Source organism: Oncorhynchus tshawytscha, linkage group LG20 (genome assembly GCF_018296145.1).
Source record: "Oncorhynchus tshawytscha isolate Ot180627B linkage group LG20, Otsh_v2.0, whole genome shotgun sequence".
Taxonomy (NCBI): Eukaryota; Metazoa; Chordata; class Actinopteri; order Salmoniformes; family Salmonidae; genus Oncorhynchus; species Oncorhynchus tshawytscha.
The window spans coordinates 24,467,872-24,491,888 of NC_056448.1; the positions used below are offsets into that span (position 1 = coordinate 24,467,872).

The following is a 24,017-nucleotide window of genomic DNA, read 5'->3' on the forward strand; positions in this document are numbered from 1 at the left end:
TGTTTATTGATGTGCTGCGCTACTTCCTTCACCAGTTCGTGTTTGAGTACCTGGATGACATCCTCATCTTCTCCAGCTCCATGGTTGAACACATCCAACATGTTTGCCATGTTCTTCAAGGACTCTCACCACTTGTGTCTCAGGGCTCTCATCACTTGTTCGTGAAGGCCGAAAAGTGTGAGTTTCACGTTCCTCAGATGTCCTTCCTGGGGTACATCGTGTTTCAGGGCTGTGTACGGACGGACTCCCAGAAGGTAGAAGCAGTGGTCAACTGGCCGCAACCCAGCACAGTCAAGCAAGTCCAGCGTTTTTTGGGTTTTGCTAATTAGGTGGAGATTTGTGAGAGAATTTAGTTCGGTGTCTGTGCCATTGACAGCGCTCACAAAGGGCTCGGCTGGGCATGTAAGCTGGACCCCTGCTGCTGAGAAGGCGTTGCAGGGCCTGAAACGTACATTTTCTTCTGCACCCCATTCTAGTTCATGCATATCCTTCTCTTCTCTGGGTGGAGTACGCACACAGCACTCTCCAGTGTTCCTCCAACGGCCTGTCACCATTCCAGGTTTTGTATGGATACCAGCCTCCTCTGTTTCCCCATCAGGAGATTGAAGTGGAGATTCCATCCTCTCAACATCTCTCGTTGCTGCGGGACCTGGAAGAAGGCTCGGTCAGTGTTCCTGAGGTCTTCAACTCGGGTTCAACGTCAGGCCAACCGTCATTGCCGTTCGAGTCCTCTCCTGCTTCTACTAGGGATCTGCCTCTGCACGTGGAATCAAGGAAGCACCCAGGTACGTCGGGCCATTCAAGGTTCTACGGCGTATTAATCCAGTGGCCTATCGTCTTCATCTTCCGCGGTCCATGAGGGTTCATCCCATCTTCCACATCTCCAGACTCAAGCCTGTGGTGTTCAGTCTTCTGGTTCTGGCCACTCGGCCTCCACCTCCACCACACATGATAGCGGGACAGCAAGCCTACACTGTGCGACGCATCCTCTCCAGTCGCCAGTTCCGGCGTGGGACTCAGTATCTCGTGGACTGGGAAGGTTCCAGTCCTGAGGAGCGATCCTGGGTTCCGGCTTGGGACATTCTGGACCCCGGACTCATTCGGGACCCCGGACTCATTCGACGTTCAGCTACCCCTGGTGGATCGTCAGCAGCCGTTCCTTGTGGGAGGGGTCCTGTCACAGTTTCTGTGTCATTTGATTATTGTTTCCTTAGGTTACCGTTGGTGGGGCATCATTAACCTGTTTTCTATTTTCCAGGTTACCCTGATCATTACTTTTTGGATTCACCTGTGTTTAATTACCTTCTCTGTTCACCTGGTTGGCCTGTATCTTTGCTTAGGTCTCATGCTTTATTACTGTGTGGTTGCCTTGTTTCTGTTAAGACTCTAAATAAAAGTTCTGGATTTACCCTTAGCTCTGCTTGCTGTGTATCTCTGTGCCTGGGTTCGAGTTCGTACTAGCATTGTTGTTACAGTACCTCTACGATAGACGAAACACACGAGACAATATCAGTCTGTTCTATCAATGTGAAGCTGACTGGGGTTGGAGATGTAGGGTGGACATGGTATGGTAGAGAGTACGGTACTAGGATGGTATAGAACATGTACATACCTGCTTTGCATACAGATGTCGGATCTTAGTTTGTTCACTTGTTTGTTACTGAGAATTTGCAAACTTGTAGTTTATTCAAGGTTTAAAAAGGCTTCTAAAGTCTGTAATTTACACTTTAAAATGTCAGACTTGATTTCCAAAAAGAATCTATTAATTATAATCTACATAATAATTCACATTTCCTGTTGCTGCAGGGTTATTTTCCTGCTGTAGCAAACTGGCTCAAGATCCTACATCTGTAATACAGTCTAGTCCATGGCTGATGATGCACATGATTTTGAGAAATGTGTATTGGATAGCAGGGAGGGTTGGATGTGTGGGGTTACTTTCAAAATGGGTGAAACATTGCACGAACACCTGCATGTGGACCTCTGTGCTGTTGGATGTGTGTGCAGGCCAGGTTCATGGGGAGGGGAGGATGATACCATAACTAGATTGCGTTGTAATGGACAATTGGACAGTTAATTAGCCAATGAGTTGAGTCATAGGGTCATGAAAGGGGTCATCAATGGGTTAACAATGGGTTGACAGCAGCTCGTAACATCTGTCCAATATGTACCTCAACCCAGACATAGGGTTAGTAAAGAGAAGGGGAGTAGGTCTGCCTTTATGTTGATATAAGCATGCTCTGAAGCTTAACCAGCAAGAGCAGGAGGTAGATTGGATACTGAGCTGCTGTAAGCTGGTTTGTGTCAGTGTGTGTGTGTGTGTGTGTGTGTGTGTGTGTGTGTGTGTGTGTGTGTGTGTGTGTGTGTGTGTGTGTGTGTGTGTGTGTGTGTGTGTGTGTGTGTGTGTGTGTGTGTGTGTGTGTGTGTGTGTGTGTGTGTGTGTGTGCTTGTGTATGCATGCGCACGTGTGCATTAGAGAGCTGAGAGAGATGGATGGTAATGTTGCTGACAGCTACATGCCTTTATCCTCTCTCATGCGCACACATACTCACTCACACACACACACTCTCTCTCTTGCTCTCTCGCCTGCGTTTTAGTGCCAATCATATGCCTTACTCCTGTCTGCTTGCTCCTGCTCTCCTCTCACCTCTACTGTCTGTCTGTCGAGACCAGGGAGAATGTGTTTTTATACACACTAGTACTGATCTGCACTGTACAAGAGTCCTGTGCTCACTGGATGGAGAGCTGGAGTTTTCCTTCCCACGTTTGTTGGTTTGGGCTGTAGAGCTCAGAGAGGAAGTATATATTTTCTATGCTTCTTTACCTGGGGGGGTTGCATTTTAATGTAGCACCCATTGATTATCTATTGACTTATATCCAGTCTGACCTCGCTGCATGGTGCAAATGAAAGCATCCCAGAAAAGATATTGAATCCATATACCCTTCAGTCATCTATAGTCAAAAGGAGTTGTTTAAACAGGTAAAGTTCTCTCACAGGCAGTTCTTCTCTCCTCTCTCAGTCACTGACTGGCCTCGGTGTCTACTAGCTCCAGTGAGAGTAAGGTCAGGAGTCAAATACTTTAACAAGGTTCCTTAATGGTTTGTTTGAGAGCGCTGGAAATAAGAGTCTGGAGTAGAGCAGAGGGTCATGGGGCAGAGGCTTGGCTGGGAGTGTAGTGGGCAGAAATATTTGATATGTGTATGATATATATTATATACACATCACATGCAACTCGTAATTAGACTAAGCAATTAGCCTACTAAATGTTTCTCTGACTCTATAAAGATAATTCAAATAAACAAGCAAGCATTTAGGCAATGAGTTGATGTTCACTAGCAAGAATTGGTCTGAGAATTGTCTATATCATAGGCTAGATATTAATTTAATATTGTACAATGAATGGATTCACATACAAGGTATAGAGCTTAAATTACAAGGAATTAACAAGCATTACAAGGCATATACAGTACAAGTCAAAAGTTTGGACACACCTACTAATTCAAGGGTTTTTCTTTAATTTTACTATTTTATAATTCTACGCACCCCCCCGTGGCCGTAGCCGTTGCCGTAGCCATGGCCGTAGCCGTGGCTGTGTGAGAAGCTCGCCTGTATCTCTCAAAGAACTAGAATGAGACTTTCTTTCTATGATCTCTCTGCTGTGATAGACATGAGCCTGCAACTCGCATCTCTCCAGCGTTGCACTTCATCATTTATTACTTATAGAATAATAGACACTGGAGTACCTAAATTTGCCAACATTATAGAATTACTGCTGTCTGTTCAGAAAGAAATTAAATCATTCAGAATATCCTATTACATTATGAGAAGTTCCATAATTTAGCCACAGAGGATCAATAGCTTTTTTCTTTAATAGCCTAGCTGTGGATTGTGTGTAGCCCAATAACAAGGCATAGCCTACAGTCGGGAACATGCAGCAAATCTGTCAGTGAACAAACAGCCTGCAGACAAAACAGGCCTTTGGCAATATTTAAAATCCAATTGCACAGGTTGGAAAACAAATGGCTCCTGCTGAAAAGAGAAGACTTTAATCTGTCTGCTGTAGGCTACCAAAATATTTGATCTACTTCCAAATATTGTTTTAGGCTTTTGACACAAACGCATAGGCAATAACCAGTGAGTGAGCTGCGCATCATTGGGTGAGTCAGTGAAACTGGAAAGCATTCTTAGGACTCTTATTTCCTCGTCAGACTGCAGCCTACAATATTTGTCTCCACACACCTAGGCCTAGGCTATTGATGGATTCAAGACGATGTAGTTTTTATTGATTTCAGATTCTCAGTTTGTGTCCAAGCCTGTCATTTTGATCATTTGTGCGGTATTAAAAAAGATTCTGCCAAAGTCTCCAGTCATGTAAAATTACATAGAATTGCATGAAATGCATTTATAAAAGGCCACATTTTCCTGGACCCTATTTTCTAGGCTACGAAAAAATGTCCAAAGCTGAAGAACATACGCACATCCAGGTACTTTACGCAGGTGCTGGAGTTGTAAGAAAACTCATGGAAAACAGAAAGGAAAACGCTGCACACTGCTGCTCATACTCCCAGGTGAAATTTATTCATAACAATGTTTCGACCCTTAGGTCTTCATCAGGCATCCAAATCCCAGGAGTTGGTGAAAGGTTTTATATATAGTGGCACTACTCAGTGACATCACTTCCTGAAACAGCCTTATTCTAAAATGCATTAAATAAATAAAAATCCTCAGCAATCTATACATAATAACCCATAATGACAAAGCGAAAACAGAAATATCTTATTCAGACCCTTTGCTATAAGACTTGAAATTGAGCTCAGGTGCATCCTGTTTCCATTGATCATCCTTGAGATGTTTCTACAACTTGATTGGAGTCCACCTGTGGTTAATTCAATTAGAGAAAAAAACCAAGCCATGAGGTTGAAGGAATTGTCCGTAGAGCTCCGAGACAGGATTACATCGAGGCACAGATCTGGGGAAGGGTACCAAAAAATGTCTGCAGCATTGAAGGTCCCCAAGAACACAGTGGCCCCAATCATTCTTAAATGGAAGACGTTTGGAACCACCAAACTTCTTCCAACTGGCCACCCGGCCAAACTGAGCAATGGGGGAAAGGGCCTTGGTCAGGGAGGTGACCAAGAACCCAATGGGGTTCCACAGGGTTCCCCTGTGGAGATGGGAGAACCTTCCAGAAGGACAACCATCTCTGCAGCACTCCACCTATTAGGCTTTTATGGTAGAGTGGCCAGACAGAAGCCACTCCTCAGTGAAAGGCACATGACAGCCCACTTTGAGTTTGCCAAAAGGCACCTTAACAAGATTCTCGGGTCTAATGAAACCAAGATTGAACTCTTTGGCCTGAAAGCCAAGCGTCACGTATGGAGGAAACCTGGCACCATCCCTATGGTGAAGAATGGTGGTGGCAGCATCATGCTGTGGGGATGTTTTTCAGCGGCAGGGACTGGGAGACTAGTCAGGATCGAGGGGAAAGATGAATGGAGCAAAGTACAGAGAGATCCTTGATGAAAACCTGCTCCAGAGTGCTGAGGATCTCAGACTGGGGAGAAGGTTCATCTTTCAACTGAACAACGACCATAAGCACACAGCCAAGACAAAGCAGGAGTAGCTTCGGGACATGTCTCTGAATGTCCTTGAGTGGCCCAGCCAGAGCCCGGACTTGAAACTGATCGAACATCTCTGGAGAGACCTGAAAATAACTATGCAGCAACACTCCCCATCCAACCTGACAGAGCTTGAGAGGATCTGCAGAGAGGAATGGCGTCATACCCAAGAAGACTTAAGGCTGTAATTGCTGCCAAAGCGGCTTCAGCAAAGTACTGAGAAAAGGGTCTGAATACTCGTGTGAATTTGATATTAAAGTTTTTAATTTTTAACAAATTTGCAACATTTTCTAAAAACCCATTTTTGCTTTGTCTTTATTGGGTATTGTGAGTAGATTGATGAGGGGGGGAAATGATTTAATCCATTTTATAATAATAGGCCATTTGATAGGCCAATTTCAGACCTGAATGGCGTAAGGATAAAGATTGATTGGCTGGTGAGAGCAGGGGTTGGTGGACCCAGCTGTTGAGACATGTACCCGTAACAGCCCCAGCATTAGTCAGACAGATGACACAGCCTCCTAATCACACTGTTAGCCCAGTTCATCACCCAGAAGACTGCCTCCTGCTCGTTAGCAGCTAGATTAATCACCTAAACAGATAGGTGGGGAAAGCAGTGCAGCCTCCCTCCCTCCTTGTCTGTCTGTCTACTGCTCTAATTCACTTCCCAAAGGATCCTTCTGGCTGGCTGGCTGGCTGGCTGGCTAGCTGTCTAGCTAACTGGCTGGCTGGGTTAACATGCTGCAGTGGAAGAAGGAGACACTCATGATAAGCATCAGTAACTCTGTCAACATGACCTTACTGTACCCTCTGATTCCTATCTGAACCGACTTTCAATAAAATGAGTACAATAGAGCTGAGAATAAGCATGGATAAGAGTGATAGGTTAGACACAGTATAGGTTGTTCACAAGTGTCCAGCCAAGATAGGTGTTAGGGATACAGTATAGGAGAGGAGAGAGTCGGGTGTATGTGAACCAAAGGACAGACCAAAATAACCTAAGGAAGCCCCATCACATTAGCATTATACCATAGCTGGGTGATCCAATGATGAGGCTGTCTCCATAAAGAGATACCTATAAAAAGGGGACACCAGATCAATCCCTCCCCACTCCCTGTGCTGCCATCATTAGAGCTGTGATTGACAGCTGAGATAGAGGAAGAGGGACCTCACTCCTGACAAATGATGGAATATTATCCTACTGAAGGACACTGTGTCTTTAAATCCCATAAATTCACAGATATGTAACTTGCGATTAGCTTTTTTACCTCTCAGTTGTTACTCAGCCCAGTGTGTCAAAGTTGAAGAATAAAGGCACTGTTAAGTTCCTGTGTCAGCGGTCACTGAGGTGTGAGGATAATTTTTAGAATTTTCTCTTCATCCTAGACAGTTTAGCAAATCAAATCAAATCACATTTTATTGGTCATGTACACGTGATTAGCAGATGTTATTGTGGGTGTAGCGAAATGCTTGTGTGTCTAGCTCCGACAGTGCAGTAATAGCTAACAAGTAATATATAACAAATTACACATCATATACCCAATACGCACAAATCTAAGTAGGAATTAATTAAGACTATATACTGTATATATATGGACGGGCGATGTCAGAGCGGAACGGACTAAGATACCGTAGAATAGTATAGAATACAGTATATACATATGAGATGAGTAATGCCAGATATGTAAACATTATTAAGTGACTAAGATACCGTAGAATAGTATAGAATACAGTATATACATATGAGATGAGTAATGCAAGACATGTAAACATTAATAAAGTGACTAGTGTTCCATTCCTTAAAGTAGCCAGTGATGTCAAGTCTATACCTATAAGCAGCAGCCTCTAATGTGCTAGTGATGGCTGTTTAACAGTCTGATGGCCTTGGGATAGAAGCTGTTTTTCAGTCTCTCGGTCCCAGCTTTGATGCACCTGTACTGATCTCGCCTTCTGGATGATAACGGGGTGAACAGGCAATGGCTCGGGTGGTTGATGGCCTCGATGATCTTTTTGGCCTACCTGTGACATAGGATGCTGTAGGTGTCCTGGAGGGCTGGTAGATTGCCCCCTGTAATGCGTTGAGCAGACTGCACCACCCTCTGGAGAGCCTTGCGGTTGCGGGCGATGCAGTTTCCGTACCAGGCGGTGATACAGCCCGACAGGATGCTCTCAATTGTGCATCTGTAAAAGTTTGTGAGGGTTTTAAGTGACAAGCCACATTTCTTTAGCCTCCTGAGGTTGAAGAGGCTCTGTTGCGCCTTCTTCACCACACTGTCTGTGTGTGTGGTCCATTTCAGTTTGTCAGTGATGTGTACGCTGAGGAACTTGAAGCTTTCCACATTCTCCACTGCGGTCCTTCGATGTAGATAGGGGGGTGCATCCTCTGCTGTTTCCTGAAGTCCACAATCATCTCCTTTGTTTTGTTGACGTTGGGTGAGAGCTTGTTTTCCAGGCAATACACTCCCAGAGCCCTCACCTCCTCCCTGTAGGCTCTCGTCACTGTTGGTAATCAAAGTACATTTTTATAGTTTACTTCGCCACTTAGTCATCTCTCTCTGCTCTCTCTTCATGCCTCGTTCCACACAGACCTAGCCCCGCCCCCTGTCACTCAAGGAGCGCATTTGTGTTGTTCTTTGACCACGAGACACTTGCGTTCAGTCTGCATGGTCAATGCAGCACATGCAACAATGTTGATGACAACGATGCTGTTTTCACTTTGCTTCTTAATATCAATTCACTAACGTTCTATAATTACACTATGCGTTTGTGTTTCTTATATCTGCAAACAGCTAGTTTGTCTTTTCTTAGCAAGTTGGGCCTAAATCTTGTTAGCCGCTAATGCGAATCGCTAGTTAGCTGGCTAGCTAGCTATTAAATGTACTGAACCATAGCAAACGTAATTAGCTATACAGCCTAATAATGCCAGTGAAGGTGTAGACCTAAATCAGCATGTCGTTTGTGCAACAGTATCTTCTAAATCAAAGAGGAATACGTGAAGCATGGATATGTTAGCTACATGAAGTAGCTAAGAGAAAACATTCAATGTAGCCAAAGATTATATGGTTCCCTAGGAAACACTTTGGTTCCTACCCTGTCATAATTACTCCTCCCTGGCATTTTAATTTGTTGTCATGTCGAACAACACTTTTCTATTATAGAATTAGAATAAGAATTATATTTCCGTGATTCCTACAGTTCACCCAAGTGTTTTGCTCTAAATTGCAAGTAAATTGCAACATTTGGTTAAAAATAAGGCCTAGGTTGTTTGCCAATATCGTGCAACCCAGTGTTGAAATGATCTCAAATTAGTGCAGGCAATTGAGAAATTTAAAATACTATAAAAATTATAAAACAATCAGAATGGAGAAAGACTCACTTAGAATGTATGTGTTGCAACTCCAAGGTCACTCACTACTCATGAAGCTTTTATTACTTTTATTATTAAAGAACAAAAAATAGCATCAAATATCGTCATTACATACCGTGATGATATGATATTTCGGCCATATCACCCAGCCCTAGTGTGCTTTAGCATTTAGATTTTGTTCTGGAGAATAATGCGTGTGTCTTGCGTGCATGCGGGTGGAGTGCGTGCTTGCATGTGGGTGGCGTGTGTGCATGCCTGCATGCGGGTGAGGTGCGTGCATGCATGCGGGTGGAGTGTGTGCTTGCGGGTGGAGTGCTAGTGTCGTACACCCTCTTCCAAAATTATACTACTGTAAAGTCCCTCAAACAACAGCTCAGGGTCAATTATCCCTTTGTGTGTCACAACCTTATGTCTCCACAAGGATTTACAGTGCTCACACACACACATACACACACAGATAGCCTCCAGTTGCCATGCCCTGTCAGCACAGCCCACATAATGACATAATGACACCATAATGGTTCCAGACTCGTCCAGGCTGGTGAAAGTATCAGAGTCAGAGCCAGAGTCAGGGCCTGTGGTCGAAACAGCAGTCTGTCACACACAGAAAGGTTACCTCTGTCTGTCTTAAGTTTCTAAAGCATAGAAATAAAAGTCATTGTAATTCTATGGTCTAAAGGTTCTATTGGTTCTCAAGGTTCTATCGTCTATTACTCACCTCCAAGAATTGGAAAATGTTTTGTTTGTGCTGTTTGCTCTTGCTTTGTGCACTTAAATTGTGAATGTCAAATAAAGGTTTCACAATATTACGAAAGTATTTATTCATTAAAAGGTTTTTATCACACACACACATTATGTTGGACTTCGCCAGCGGGTATAGAAATTCTCAGCGTAGCAATCATATTTCCTACTTAATGCTATTCCTAGACCGGCTCCAGGGCCATGATGGTCAATGTATTTTTAATGTACTTGCTCAGATAGCGGGTGTGAACACAGCCAATGTCATGGGATTCTAGAGCTCATCTGTGATGCAGGGGAGGCTGCCTCTGACCTTGGCTAGCAGGCTGCTATTACCCACCCCTCCACTACTCCCCCACTCCCTGACTTCACTGCCCTCCCCGTCCGTGCATCAAAAGCTATTGAGCATGTGAACTATCTATGGGTTCCTTTAGCCATATACACTGAAGAAAAATATAAACGTAACATGTCAAATGTTGGTCCCATGTTTCATGAGCTGAAATAGAAAATCGGATATTTTCCATATGCACAAAAAGCTTATTTCTCACAAATTTAGTGGACAAATTTGTTCACATCCCTGTCAGTGATCATTTCACCTTTACCAAGAGAATCCATCCACCTGACAGGTGAGGCATATCAAGAAGCTGATTAAACAGCATGATCATTACACAGGTGCACATTGTGCTGGGGTCAATAAAAGGCCACTCTCAAATTTGCAGTATTGTCACACAACACAATGCAACAGATTTGTTACGTTTTGAGGGAGCATGTAGTTGGCATGCTGACTGCAGGAATGTCCACCACAGCTGTTGCCTGAGAATTGAACGCTCATTTCTCTACCATAAGCTGCCTTCAATGACATTTTAGAGAATTTGGCAGTACGTCCAACCTGCCCCACAACCGCAGACCACATGTAACTACGCCAGCCCAGGACCTCCACATCCGGCTTATTCACCTGCGGGATCGTCTAAGACCAGCCACCCGGACAGCTGATGAAACTGTGGGTTTGCACAACCAAAGAATTTCTGCACAAACTGTCAGAAACCGTCTCAGGGAAGCTCATCTGTGTGCTTGTCGACCTCACCAGGGTCTTGACCTGAATGCAGTTTGGCGTCGTAACCGACTTCATTGGGCAAACGCTCACCTTCGATGGCCACTGGCACACTGAAGAAGTGTGCTTTTCACAGATGTATCCCGGTTTCAACTGTACCAGGCAGATGGCAGACAGCATGTATGGCGTTGTGTGGGCAATGGTGGTGCCCCATGATGGTGGTGGGGTTATGGTATGTGCAGGCTTAATCTACAGACAACAAACACAATTACATTTTATCGATGGCAATTTGAATGCACAGAGATACCGCGACGAGATCCTGAGGCCCATTGTCGTGCCATTCATCCGCCGCCATCACCTCATGTTTGTCTCATGTCTCATACATTTGTCTGTACATTATACCTTGATGCTATTTTATCGCCCCCAGAAACCTCCTTTTACTCTATGTTCCAGACGTTCTAGACGACCAATTCTCATAGCTTTTAGCCGTACCCTTATTCTACTCCTCCTATGTTCCTCTGGCGATGTAGAGGTGAATCCAGGCCCTGCAGTGCCTAGCTCCACTCCTATTCCCCAGGCGCTCTCTTTTGATGACTTCTGTGACCGTAATAGCCTTGGTTTCATGCATGTTAACATTAGAAGCCTCCTCCCTAAGTTTGTTCTATTCACTGCTTTAGCATACTCAGCCAACCCGGATGTTCTAGCTGTGTCTGAATCCTGGCTTAGGAAGACCACCAAAAATTCAGAAATTTTAATTCCAAACTACAACATTTTCAGACAAGATAGAACTGCCAAAGGGGGCGGTGTTGCAATCTACTGCAAAGATAGCCTGCAGAGTTCTGTCCTACTATCCAGGTCTGTACCCAAACAATTTGAACTTCTACTTTTAAAAATCCACCTCTCTAAAAACAAGTCTCTCACCGTTGCCACCTGCTATAGACCACCCTCTGCCCCCAGCTGTGCTCTGGACACCATATGTGAACTGATTGCCCCCCATCTATCTTCAGAGTTCGTGCTGCTAGGTGACCTAAACTGGAACATGCTTAACACCCCAGCCATCCTACAATCTAAACTTGATGCCCTCAATCTCACACAAATTATCAATGAACCTACCAGGTACCTCCCAAAGCCTTAAACACGGGCACCCTCATAGATATCATCCTAACCAACTTCCCCTCTAAATACACCTCTGCTGTCTTCAACCAAGATCTCAGCGATCACTGCCTCATTGCCTGCATCCGTAATGGGTCAGCGGTCAAACGACCTCCACTTATCACTGTAAAACGCTCCCTGAAACACTTCTGCGAGCAGGCCTTTCTAATCGACCTGGCCGGGGTATCCTGGAAGGATATTGATCTCATCCCGTCAGTAGAGGATGCCTGGATATTTTTTAAAAATGCCTTCCTAACCATCTTAAATAAACATGCCCCATTCAAGAAATTTAGAACCAGGAACAGATATAGCCCTTGGTTCTCCCCAGACCTGACTGCCCTTAACCAACACAAAAACATCCTATGGCGTTCTGCATTAGCATCGAACAGCCCCTGTGATATGCAGCTGTTCAGGGAAGCTAGAAACCATTATACACAGGCAGTTAGAAAAGCCAAGGCTAGCTTTTTCAAGCAGAAATTTGCTTCCTGCAACACTAACTCAAAAAGTTCTGGGACACTGTAAAGTCCATGGAGAATAAGAACACCTCCTCCCAGCTGCCCACTGCGCTGAAGATAGGAAACACTGTCACCAATGATAAATCCACCATAATTGAGAATTTCAATAAGCATTTTTCTACGGCTGGCCATGCTTTCCACCTGGCTACTCCTACCCCGGACAACAGCACTGCACCCCCAACAGCAACTCGCCCAAGCCTTCCCCATTTCTCCTTCTCCCAAATCCATTCAGCTGATGTTCTGAAAGAGCTGCAAAATCTGGACCCCTACAAATCAGCCGGGCTAGACAATCTGGACCCTTTCTTTCTAAAATTATCTGCCGAAATTGTTGCCACCCCTATTACTAGCCTGTTCAACCTCTCTTTCGTGTCGTCTGAGATTCCCAAAGATTGGAAAGCAGCTGCGGTCATCCACCTCTTCAAAGGGGGGACACTCTTGACCCAAACTGCTACAGACCTATATCTATCCTACCGTGCCTTTCTAAGGTCTTCGAAAGCCAAGTCAACAAACAGATTACCGACCATTTCGAATCTCACCATACCTTCTCTGCTATGCAATCTGGTTTCAGAGCTGGTCATGGGTGCACCTCAGCCACGCTCAAGGTCCTAAACGATATCTTAACCGCCATCGATAAGAAACATTACTGTGCAGCCGTATTCATTGATCTGGCCAAGGCTTTCGACTCTGTCAATCACCACATCCTCATCGGCAGACTCGACAGCCTTGGTTTCTCAAATAATTCCCTCGCCTGGTTCACCAACTACTTCTCTGATAGAGTTCAGTGTGTCAAATCGGAGGGTCTGCTGTCCGGACCTCTGGCAGTCTCTATGGGGTGCCACAGGGTTCAATTCTTGGACCGACTCTCTTCTCTGTATACATCAATGAGGTCGCTCTTGCTGCTGGTGAATCCCTGATCCACCTCTACGCAGACGACACCATTCTGTATACTTCCGGCCCTTCTTTGGACACTGTGTTAACAACCCTCCAGGCAAGCTTCAATGCCATACAACTCTCCTTCCGTGGCCTCCAATTGCTCTTAAATACAAGTAAAACTAAATGCATGCTCTTCAACCGATCGCTACCTGCACCTACCAGCCTGTCCAACATCACTACTCTGGACGGCTCTGACTTAGAATACGTGGACAACTACAAATACGTAGGTGTCTGGTTAGACTGTAAACTCTCCTTCCAGACCCATATCAAACATCTCCAATCCAAAGTTAAATCTAGAATTGGCTTCCTATTTCGCAACAAAGCATCCTTCACTCATGCTGCCAAACATACCCTTGTAAAACTGACCATCCTACCAGTCCTCGACTTTGGCGATGTCATTTACAAAATAGCCTCCAATACCCTACTCAACAAATTGGATGCAGTCTATCACAGTGCAATCCGTTTTATCACCAAAGCCCCATATACTACCCACCATTGCGACCTGTACGCTCTCGTTGGCTGGCCCTCGCTTCATACTCGTCGCCAAACCCACTGGCTCCATGTCATCTACAAGACCCTGCTAGGTAAAGTCCCCCTTATCTCAGCTCGCTGGTCACCATAGCATCTCCCACCTGTAGCACACGCTCCAGCAGGTATATCTCTCTAGTCACCCCCAAAACCAATTCTTTCTTTGGCCGCCTCTCCTTCCAGTTCTCTGCTGCCAATGACTGGAACGAACTACAAAAATCTCTGAAACTGGAAACACTTATCTCCCTCACTAGCTTTAAGCACCAACTGTCAGAGCAGCTCACAGATTACTGCACCTGTACATAGCTCACCTATAATTTAGCCCAAACAACTACCTCTTTCCCAACTGTATTTAATTTTTATTTATTTATTTATTTTGCTCCTTTGCACCCCATTATTTTTATTTCTACTTTGCACATTCTTCCATTGCAAAACTACCATTCCAGTGTTTTACTTGCTATATTGTATTTACTTTGCCACCATGGCCTTTTTTGCCTTTACCTCCCTTCTCACCTCATTTGCTCACATTGTATATAGACTTGTTTATACTGTATTATTGACTGTATGTTTGTTTTACTCCATGTGTAACTCTGTGTCGTTGTATCTGTCGAACTGCTTTGCTTTATCTTGGCCAGGTCGCAATTGTAAATGAGAACTTGTTCTCAACTTGCCTACCTGGTTAAATAAAGGTAAAATAAAAAAATAAAAAATAAATGTTTCAGCATGATAATGCACAGCCCCATGGCCTGCATACTCACCAGACATGTCACCCATTGAGCATGTTTGGGATGCTCTGGATCGAATTGTATGACAGCGTGTACTTCCGGCTACTACTACTTCCGGCGCCGACAGAGATGGCCGCCTCGCGTTCCTAGGAAACTATGCAGTTTTTTGTTTTTTTACGTGTTATTTCTTACACTAGTACCCCAGGTCATCTTAGGTTTCATTACATACAGCCGAGAAGAACTACTGAATATAAGATCAGCGTCAACTCACCATCAGTACGACCAAGAATATGTTTTTCGCGATGCGGATCCTGTGTTCTGCCTTACAACCAGTGTAACGGAGTGGATTACATGCAGCGACCCAAAAAAACGACTCAGAAAAAGAGGGAAACGAAGCGGTCTTCTGGTCAGACTCCGGAGACGGGCACACCGTGCACCACTCCCTAGCATTCTTCTTGCCAATGTCCAGTCTCTTGACAACAAGGTTGATGAAATCCGAGCAAGGGTAGCATTCCAGAGGGACATCAGAGACTGCAACGTTCTCTGCTTCACGGAAACATGGCTAACCGGAGAGACGCTATCCGAAGCGGTGCAGCCAGCGGGTTTCGACACGCATCGCGCCGACAGAAACGAACATCTTTCTGGTAAGAAGAGGGGCGGGGGCGTATGCCTTATGACTAACGTGACATGGTGTGATGACAGAAACATACAGGAACTCAAATCCTTCTGTTCACCTGATTTAGAATTCCTCACAATCAAATGTAGACCGCATTATCTACCAAGAGAATTCTCTTCGATTATAATCACAGCCGTATATATCCCCCAAGCAGACACATCGATGGCTCTGAACGAACTTTATTTAACTCTCTGCAAACTGGAAACGATTTATCCGGAGGCTGCATTCATTGTAGCTGGGGATTTTAACAAGGCTAATCTGAAAACAAGACTCCCTAAATTTTATCAGCATATCGATTGCGCAACCAGGGGTGGAAAGACCCTGGATCATTGTTACTCTAACTTCCGCGACGCATATAAGGCCCTGCCCCGCCCCCCTTTCGGAAAAGCTGACCACGACTCCATTTTGTTGATCCCTGCCTACAGACAGAAACTAAAACAAGAGGCTCCCACGCTGAGGTCTGTCCAACGCTGGTCCGACCAAGCTGACTCCACACTCCAAGACTGCTTCCATCACGTGGACTGTGAGATGTTTCGTATTGCGTCAGACAACAACATTGACGAATACGCTGATTCGGTGTGCGAGTTCATTAGAACGTGCGTTGAAGATGTCGTTCCCATAGCAACGATTAAAACATTCCCTAACCAGAAACCTTGGATTGATGGCAGCATTCGTGTGAAACTGAAGGCACGAACCACTGCTTTTAATCAGGGCAAGGTGTCTGGTAACATGACTGAATACAAACAGTGCAGCTATTCCCTCCGCAAGGCTATCAAACAAGCTAAGCACCAGTACAGAGACAAAGTAGAATCTCAATTCAACGGCTCAGACACAAGTGGCATGTGGCAGGGTCTACAGTCAATCACGGACTACAGGAAGAAACCCAGCCCAGTCACGGACCAGGATGTCTTGCTCCCAGGCAGACTAAATAACTTTTTGCCCGCTTTGAGGACAATACAGTGCCACTGACAAGGCCTGCAACGAAAACATGCGGTCTCTCCTTCACTGCAGCCGAAGTGAGTAAGACATTTAAAAGTGTTAACCCTCGCAAGGCTGCAGGCCCAGACGGCATCCCCAGCCGCGCCCTCAGAGCATGCGCAGACCAGCTGGCCGGTGTGTTTACGGACATATTCAATCAATCCCTATACCAGTCTGCTGTTCCCACATTCTTCAAGAGGGCCACCATTGTTCCTGTTCCCAAGAAAGCTAAGGTAACTGAGCTAAACGACTACCGCCCCGTAGCACTCACATCCGTCATCATGAAGTGCTTTGAGAGACTAGTCAAGGACCATATCACCTCCACCCTACCTGACACCCTAGACCCACTCCAATTTGCTTACCGCCCAAATAGGTCCACAGACGATGCAATCTCAACCACACTGCACACTGCCCTAACCCATCTGGACAAGAGGAATACCTATGTGAGAATGCTGTTCATCGACTACAGCTCGGCATTCAACACCATAGTACCCTCCAAGCTCGTCATCAAGCTCGAGACCCTGGGTCTCGACCCCGCCCTGTGCAACTGGGTTCTGGACTTCCTGACGGGCCGCCCCCAGGTGGTGAGGGTAGGCAACAACATCTCCTCCCCGCTGATCCTCAACACTGGGGCCCCACAAGGGTGTGTTCTGAGCCCTCTCCTGTACTCCCTGTTCACCCACGACTGCGTGGCCATGCACGCCTCCAACTCAATCATCAAGTTTGCGGACGACACAACAGTGGTAGGCTTGATTACCAACAACGACGAGACGGCCTACAGGGAGGAGGTGAGGGCCCTCGGAGTGTGGTGTCAGGAAAATAACCTCACACTCAACGTCAACAAAACTAAGGAGATGATTGTGGACTTCAGGAAACAGCAGAGGGAACACCCCCATCCACATCGATGGAACAGTAGTGGAGAGGGTAGCAAGTTTTAAGTTCCTCGGCATACACATCACAGACAAACTGAATTGGTCCACTCACACAGACAGCATCGTGAGGAAGGCGCAGCAGCGCCTCTTCAACCTCAGGAGGCTGAAGAAATTCGGCTTGTCATCAAAAGCACTCACAAACTTCTACAGATGCACAATCGAGAGCATCCTGGTGGGCTGTATCACCGCCTGGTATGGCAACTGCACCGCCCTCAACCGTAAGGCTCTCCAGAGGGTAGTGAGGTCTGCACAACGCATCACCGGGGGCAAACTACCTGCCCTCCAGGACACCTACACCACCCGATGCTACAGGAAGGCCATAAAGATCCTCAAGGACATCAACCACCCGAGCCACTGCCTGTTCACCCCGCTGTCATCCAGAAGGCGAGGTCAGTACAGGTGCATCAAAGCTGGGACCGAGAGACTGAAAAACAGCTTCTATCTCAAGGCCATCAGACTGTTAAACAGCCACCACTAACATTGAGTGGCTACTGCCAACACACTGTCAATGACACTGACTCTACTCCAGCCACTTTAATAATGGGAATTGATGGGAAATGATGTAAATATATCACTAGCCACTTTAAACAATGCTACCTTATATAATGTTACTTACCCTACATTATTCATCTCATATGCATACGTAGATACTGTACTCTATATCATCGACTGCATCCTTATGTAATACATGTATCACTAGCCACTTTAACTATGCCACTTGGTTTACATACTCATCTCATATGTATATACTGTACTCGATATCATCTACTGTATCTTGCCTATGCTGCTCTGTACCATCACTCATTCATATATCCTTATGTACATATTCTTTATCCCCTTACACTGTGTATAAGACAGTAGTTTTTTTGGAATTGTTAGTTAGATTACTTGTTCGTTATTACTGCATTGTCGGAACTAGAAGCACAAGCATTTCGCTACACTCGCATTAACATCTGCTAACCATGTGTATGTGACAAATAAATTTGATTTGATTTGTGTTCTAGTTCCCGCCAATATCCAGCAACTTCGCACAGCCATTGACGAGTAGTGGGACAACATTCCACAGACCACAATCAACAGCCTGATCAACTTTATGCGAAGGAGATCAATCTGCATGAAGCAAATGGTGGTCACACCAGATACTGACTGGATTTCGGATCCACGCCACTACCTTTTTTATGTATCTGTGACCAACAGATGCATATCTGTACTCTTAGTGAAATCATGTGAATCTGTAGTTTAGGGCCTAATGAATTTATTTCAGTTGACTGATTCCTTATATGAACATTAATTCAGTAAAATCTTTGAAATAGTTGCATGTTGCATTTATATTTTTGTTCATTTCACATATTGAGTAGCCAGCAACCTTGGCTAATGGTAGTTATATGACTCTGGTTGCTAGGAAATAGAAAGAGGAGAATGGAAGAGAGAGGGCGAGAGTATGACTGCCCCACTGTTTATTCAAATCCTATTACTGCTGTAGCAGAGGGAGAGACAGAGATACGAGGGAGAGAGGGAGGAAGAGAGTGAGAGAGAGAAGGGAGGATAGTGCCTCGAAAGCTATTCCCTGAAAGCTCATTTTGTGTCTTTCTCCTCTCTCTCATCTCTCCGCAACTTCAAAGATGTTGATGCATTTGAACGCTATGGTCAATCTGTTTTCCACTGCGAGGACTCACCAAGCCATGAAATGGAAAAGGAGATACAATCAGTGTGTATCTGCAAACAAGGCCTATACTCATTCATGAACTGACAACCTGTTGAAATTTGTTGACCAGTGAATGCAGCTCTGCCAGTGTACTTATACAGTATTCTAATATTGACCTTTCCTCTCCCCATCTCACTCTCTCCTCCTCTTATCTTTTTTCTCCTCTCTCGCCCTCTTTTCCTCTACTCCTGTTCCTACTTTCATCTGCTTCCACTCGACTTGTCTCATCCTCTCCTTCTTCCCCTCTCCTCTTCTCCCACTTGGTCTCTTCCTCTCCCTCTTCTCCTCTCGTTCCTCTCCACCTCCAGGATACGTACCTTTCCTAAGGAGTCTCCTCTGTTGGGTCGAGATACGGTACGGGCTCTCATGTACTACGCTCTCAAGGTCTGGAGTGACATCTCCCCCCTCAACTTCCATGAAGTGGCGGGCAACGACGCAGACATCCAGATCGACTTCACCAAGGCTGACCACAACGACGGGTACCCCTTTGACGGGCCGGGGGGCACTGTGGCACACGCTTTCTTCCCCGGAGAGAGGTTCACGGCAGGGGACACCCACTTTGATGATGATGAGGCCTGGACCTTCAGATCACCAGGTGAGTGGTTGGTAGTTTACTGTGTCTTCAGTGACTAGTGTGTATTGTACATGGATTGTATATGTGCTATACTGTTCATTTATTTGTATGAAGTACATTTCCAGAAGTTTGTGTGTGTGCGTGTGTGCATGAGTGCGTGCGTGCAATGCCCAGTGACACCTCACGGCTCTAGCAGTTGGTTGGTCAGCAATGGGTCACTCAGTCTGACTAGCCGCTCCCAGAATCACAGATGCTCTCATTAATCATTAAGTCCGCCTGCTGCTGCTAGGCTGATCGACTGCCCACCACTTCCCCCTCTCCCATCTCCCTGTTCTCATCAGCCTGAGTGGACTCAAGGTGCCCCCCTCCATCTCTCCCTTCCTGTCCATCTCTGATGGAGAAACTAATGCATTTTCTGTTATGTCCTGCCTGAGACAGAAGGAGGAAGAGGTTAGCAGGTGAGCATAGACAGTGTTGGGTAAAAGAGAATGAGCTCCCCCTTCGTCTCCCCACCTATGATGAGACTAGAACTACTGAGAGCACCCAGAGTCATATTCCACTCTAGCCAAGCCCAATACCTCCACATCGCTTGCCTTGATAAAGATAGCAAGACAACCAAACACATCTGGAGAGGTGAAGTGATGTAATGTGTGATGTATGCTGACCCCATGACCTCTCTGACAGGACAGATACAGTACATCACTCTCCCAAAGATACACCAAACCAGACCTCAGTGTGGGGGGAAGGAGAGGAGCAGGGCTGCGTGATGCAGACTGACCCAGCTGGTGTGCCATGTTGATGGGGCCAGGCCGCCAGGCCGTGCCCTGGTCTCCCCCTGTCCTGCAGGAGGCCTCCTGGACAGCGGCTCAGTCTGCTCCAATTAGGGCTCCCAACCGGCCAGACCAGGCAGGCAGCAGATGCTTCCACGGCGCCTGGAAGGTGGAGTACAGGGGGAGGGAGGGGAGAGACGGTAGTGGTCAGGGGAATACACTTAGAAGATGGGCGGATAGAGCGGCGGATTCACTGATGTGGGAGAAAATGGAGGAAGATTATTGAAAAATCCATCTTTTCTCCAAGAATCTCACATCATTGGCACATTGCATGAATAAATTATGATGATGAGCAGGAAGAGAAGGATAATGGTAATGATGAAAATGATGACTTACCCTTCTCAACCCACACAAGGAATGAGATCGCTCCAGTATTTGCTTATGATATGAATCCTTTAACTGAAACTATTGAATGCCCCACACCACCATCTAGATTCCTAGTATAATTGCATTGCTTGGATTGAACAAGGAATTTAGTCCTCTATTTATTTGTGTTTGTTTGCCTTGACTCTCTGGCGGCAGACGTGAGTCGTCGAGGCAGAGGAGCCAGTTAATTAAACAGCTCTTAATTTCTTCTCAACTTCACAGTCCGTCGGGTGGACACCACGGCTCAGTAGGCTGTGCTAACCACGAAGCTCTCTTGCTAAAACTGACACCAATGCCTTACCTTGGTGAGTTTTTTCATGTGTTGTATGGTTAATGTTGTGTTTACGACACTGAAGGATTGTGTTCTTTGACATGCGTACCGAAAATGTCGTTGGTGCTTTGGGTTAGATAAGAGAGTTAAACGTTAACTAGTTGTCCCTAGTTTTCTGTCATAATAGCGAGCCATACAGGTGATTCTGTCATCAAGGTGCTTTTTAGTCAGTCTGCAACAGGATTCAAGGCCTGGCCTTGGATCTCTTCCCTATCCCCTTTTAGATATTGGAGTGGGTTGTTGTTCCTGCAACTTTCAAACAAGAAGATAATCTTTGGAGAAGTTGTAAACTTGTAAGGTCAGGAGCTAGAAGTGAAACACGGCAGTTCAGCAGATTTCTGGGGCCCTAATCTTCTTAAGAAGGATGGACCTTATCAGAGGAATAAGGATTCCAGTAATTGCTTTCCCTCTCTCCCTTCTTTTCTCTCTCCCCTTGCCTATTTTCTGAAAACTTATCCCAGTGTATTGTTCTTGGCAGAGCCTTAGAACATTCCCCCCTATTGAGGGCCATCTGCTAATGTGTTGTAATTAGCAATGAATTGAAACGGGGCGTTTGGAGAACAGCGTAGCTAGCAGAATGCTAAATGCTCCATTTAAGTTTGCTAGCGTTCTGCTCTCCACTGGTTGATTGACAGGGGAGACATCCAATGGGGTGGCCTGGGCAGACTCTCGGGGTCTGGGTCACATAAGTGGAGCCAGGGAAAGGCTGTTTTTGTTTTGACAGCAGGCAGATTGCTTTAATTAATTATCTCTCCGCTGGTTGCTCGCTAATGCGGAATGATTATGCTGGCCGAAACAAAAGGCTCATTAAGCAGGTGTGTTTTGATGACATTCGCAATTTGGCTTTGGTTCGCAACGCGTGTGCACACATCAGTGTGTTCATGTTTGTGTTAGAGAGAGAGAGAGAGAGAGAGAGAGAGACAGATAGACAGACAGACAGCAGACAGACGGACGGACGGACGGACGGACGGACGGACGGGCGGGCGGGCGGGCGGGCGGGCGGACGGGCGGGCGGACGGACGGACGGACGGACGGACGGACAGACAGACACGTGAAAGAGAGAGAGTGAAATGATAGTGTAAAGGGGAGAAATTGCGCCACACTGCTCATCCACAATATCAAGCTGTCAGTCAGTCACTTAGTCCCCCTGCTCTGGCTGACTGGCTCCTCAGCTCCTCAGGGACAAGGCTGCACACCATGGCCAAACAGGCTGTACTCCATCACCACCACCACCACAGAGGAACAGCAGCCCTCTCTTGAGGAATGAAGAGAGACATCAGAATGGAGCGCTATTCATATTTGGAGATGGAGTAACAGGGCATGGAGTCAGAGTGAACTAAAGCGTCCCTCTCTCTCCCCCGATTATCTCAGGTTCCACAAAGCTGATAGCATTTTGGCTGAGTAAACAATCACAGGGCTGAACCAGATGTAGTCTAAAGGGAATATGGTATGTTCCTCTCATCACACACACAGCCTTTACTATCATCCTCCACAGACCTCCTAAAGCCTACCAAGCAGGACCCTGGCCAGCTGTGGCTTGCTTATAGAGGGTCCCCATCCCCAAATCTGATGGGACAGACAGACTCCATCTGGCCTGCACTCTTTCTCTCCCTCTCTCTGCACCTCCTGCTGCTAACCATCCCAGACCAGACACCTCTTTTACCAACAGGGTCCAACTGAATGAATATAGCATTTAATTGAATCTAGAACATCAGCCAAATCTCTGTGTGGCAAGGTTGGACACAGGCAGTCAGTTTGTTGTGTAGTCACAGGGATGAACACCACAGTGACTCTGTGTAAAATAAATGGCGCTGTAGATACCATGACCTCCCTGCTTCCCTCCCTGTCTCTCCCATCCTCTCTTTCTCTCATCCTCCCTTCGTCCTCCACCCTGCATACTCCTTAAATTAAATGGTATCATAACCTCCCTCCCTCCTTCCCTCCCTTCCTCTCATACATACTCCATTTCTCCACTCCATTTCTGCACAATGTGCTCCTGTAGATTAGGACATGTATTGGGCTTTCAATCACCCTGGTGACTAACCAGGAGGGAATATACCAGCACCTCGCTCCATTGTCTGTGTTTGAGTACGACATTGAGGCGCAGCCAAGCCTGTGCTAATCTAAAGCTAGCCATGCACACAGCGACAGGGAACCTAGCTAGCTGTGGCATGCTGACACACACACCACACCAACGAGTTTGGTGGAGCCGCAATCTAAATCTCTTAGCCGCAGGTTTGAACTCTTAGTCTCGCTTAGCAGAGCCAGACTAGCAGGTTTTCTTTCTTTTTTTTGTGCAAATTCCACCGAGGAGGAGGAAGAGGTGCTCCAGGTGTCACTACATGCACTGTGGATGACAGCCTGCGGCTCAGACTGTATTTCCATAGCTATCTCTCTATGCGTTGTGCCTAAAAGCATTAAAAGCGTTTGTGCCTGTCTGCTTCTCCTCTTAACTCTGACAATATGGAGATGTGTTCAGAAGTAAGAGAAACACACTCTGCAATCCACACACTTGATAGTAGAGGTGCAGTAGGTCAGTCCAACACTCAAAATGGAGAGTTGAGATAGTAGTAATAGCATTCTTCTGTCTGTCAGTGAGGTGTGTTTTCATGATATGAAAGCCATATCAAAGCTTTTCTCTGCTCCGATGGATGGAGAAATCTCATTGTTATCTTTCTCACGTCGGTCCTCCCTCTCTCTTTCTCTCTCTCTCTCCCCTCAGACTCTCACGGGATGGATCTGTTTGCGGTAGCAGTGCATGAGTTTGGTCATGCTATTGGCCTGGCCCACACTTCAGCCATAGAGTCCATCATGAGGCCGTACTACCAGGGCCCTGTGGGGGACCCACTCAAGTACAACCTCCCCTATGAGGACAAGGTCCGTGTCTGGCAGCTCTACGGTACGTACCTCAAATCTCCTCATCATCATGGGAAAAATGCTGCTAAGGGGTATACAGTACATAGCGACATAACACCACAGCTGCTTCTTACCCCGCAA

At 46.0% G+C, this 24,017-nt stretch overlaps 1 protein-coding gene across 1 annotated transcript in view; it reads left to right on the plus strand.

Moving 5' to 3' along the window:
• Nucleotides 1-24,017, plus strand: part of mmp17a (matrix metallopeptidase 17a) — a 104,501-nt gene that overhangs the window by 55,516 nt on the left and 24,968 nt on the right. Inside the window, exons 4-5 of the mRNA XM_024382236.2 lie at nucleotides 19,228-19,514; nucleotides 23,743-23,919. Coding sequence (XP_024238004.1) covers nucleotides 19,228-19,514; nucleotides 23,743-23,919 — 464 coding nt within the window. The remainder of the gene's footprint in view (nucleotides 1-19,227; nucleotides 19,515-23,742; nucleotides 23,920-24,017) is intronic.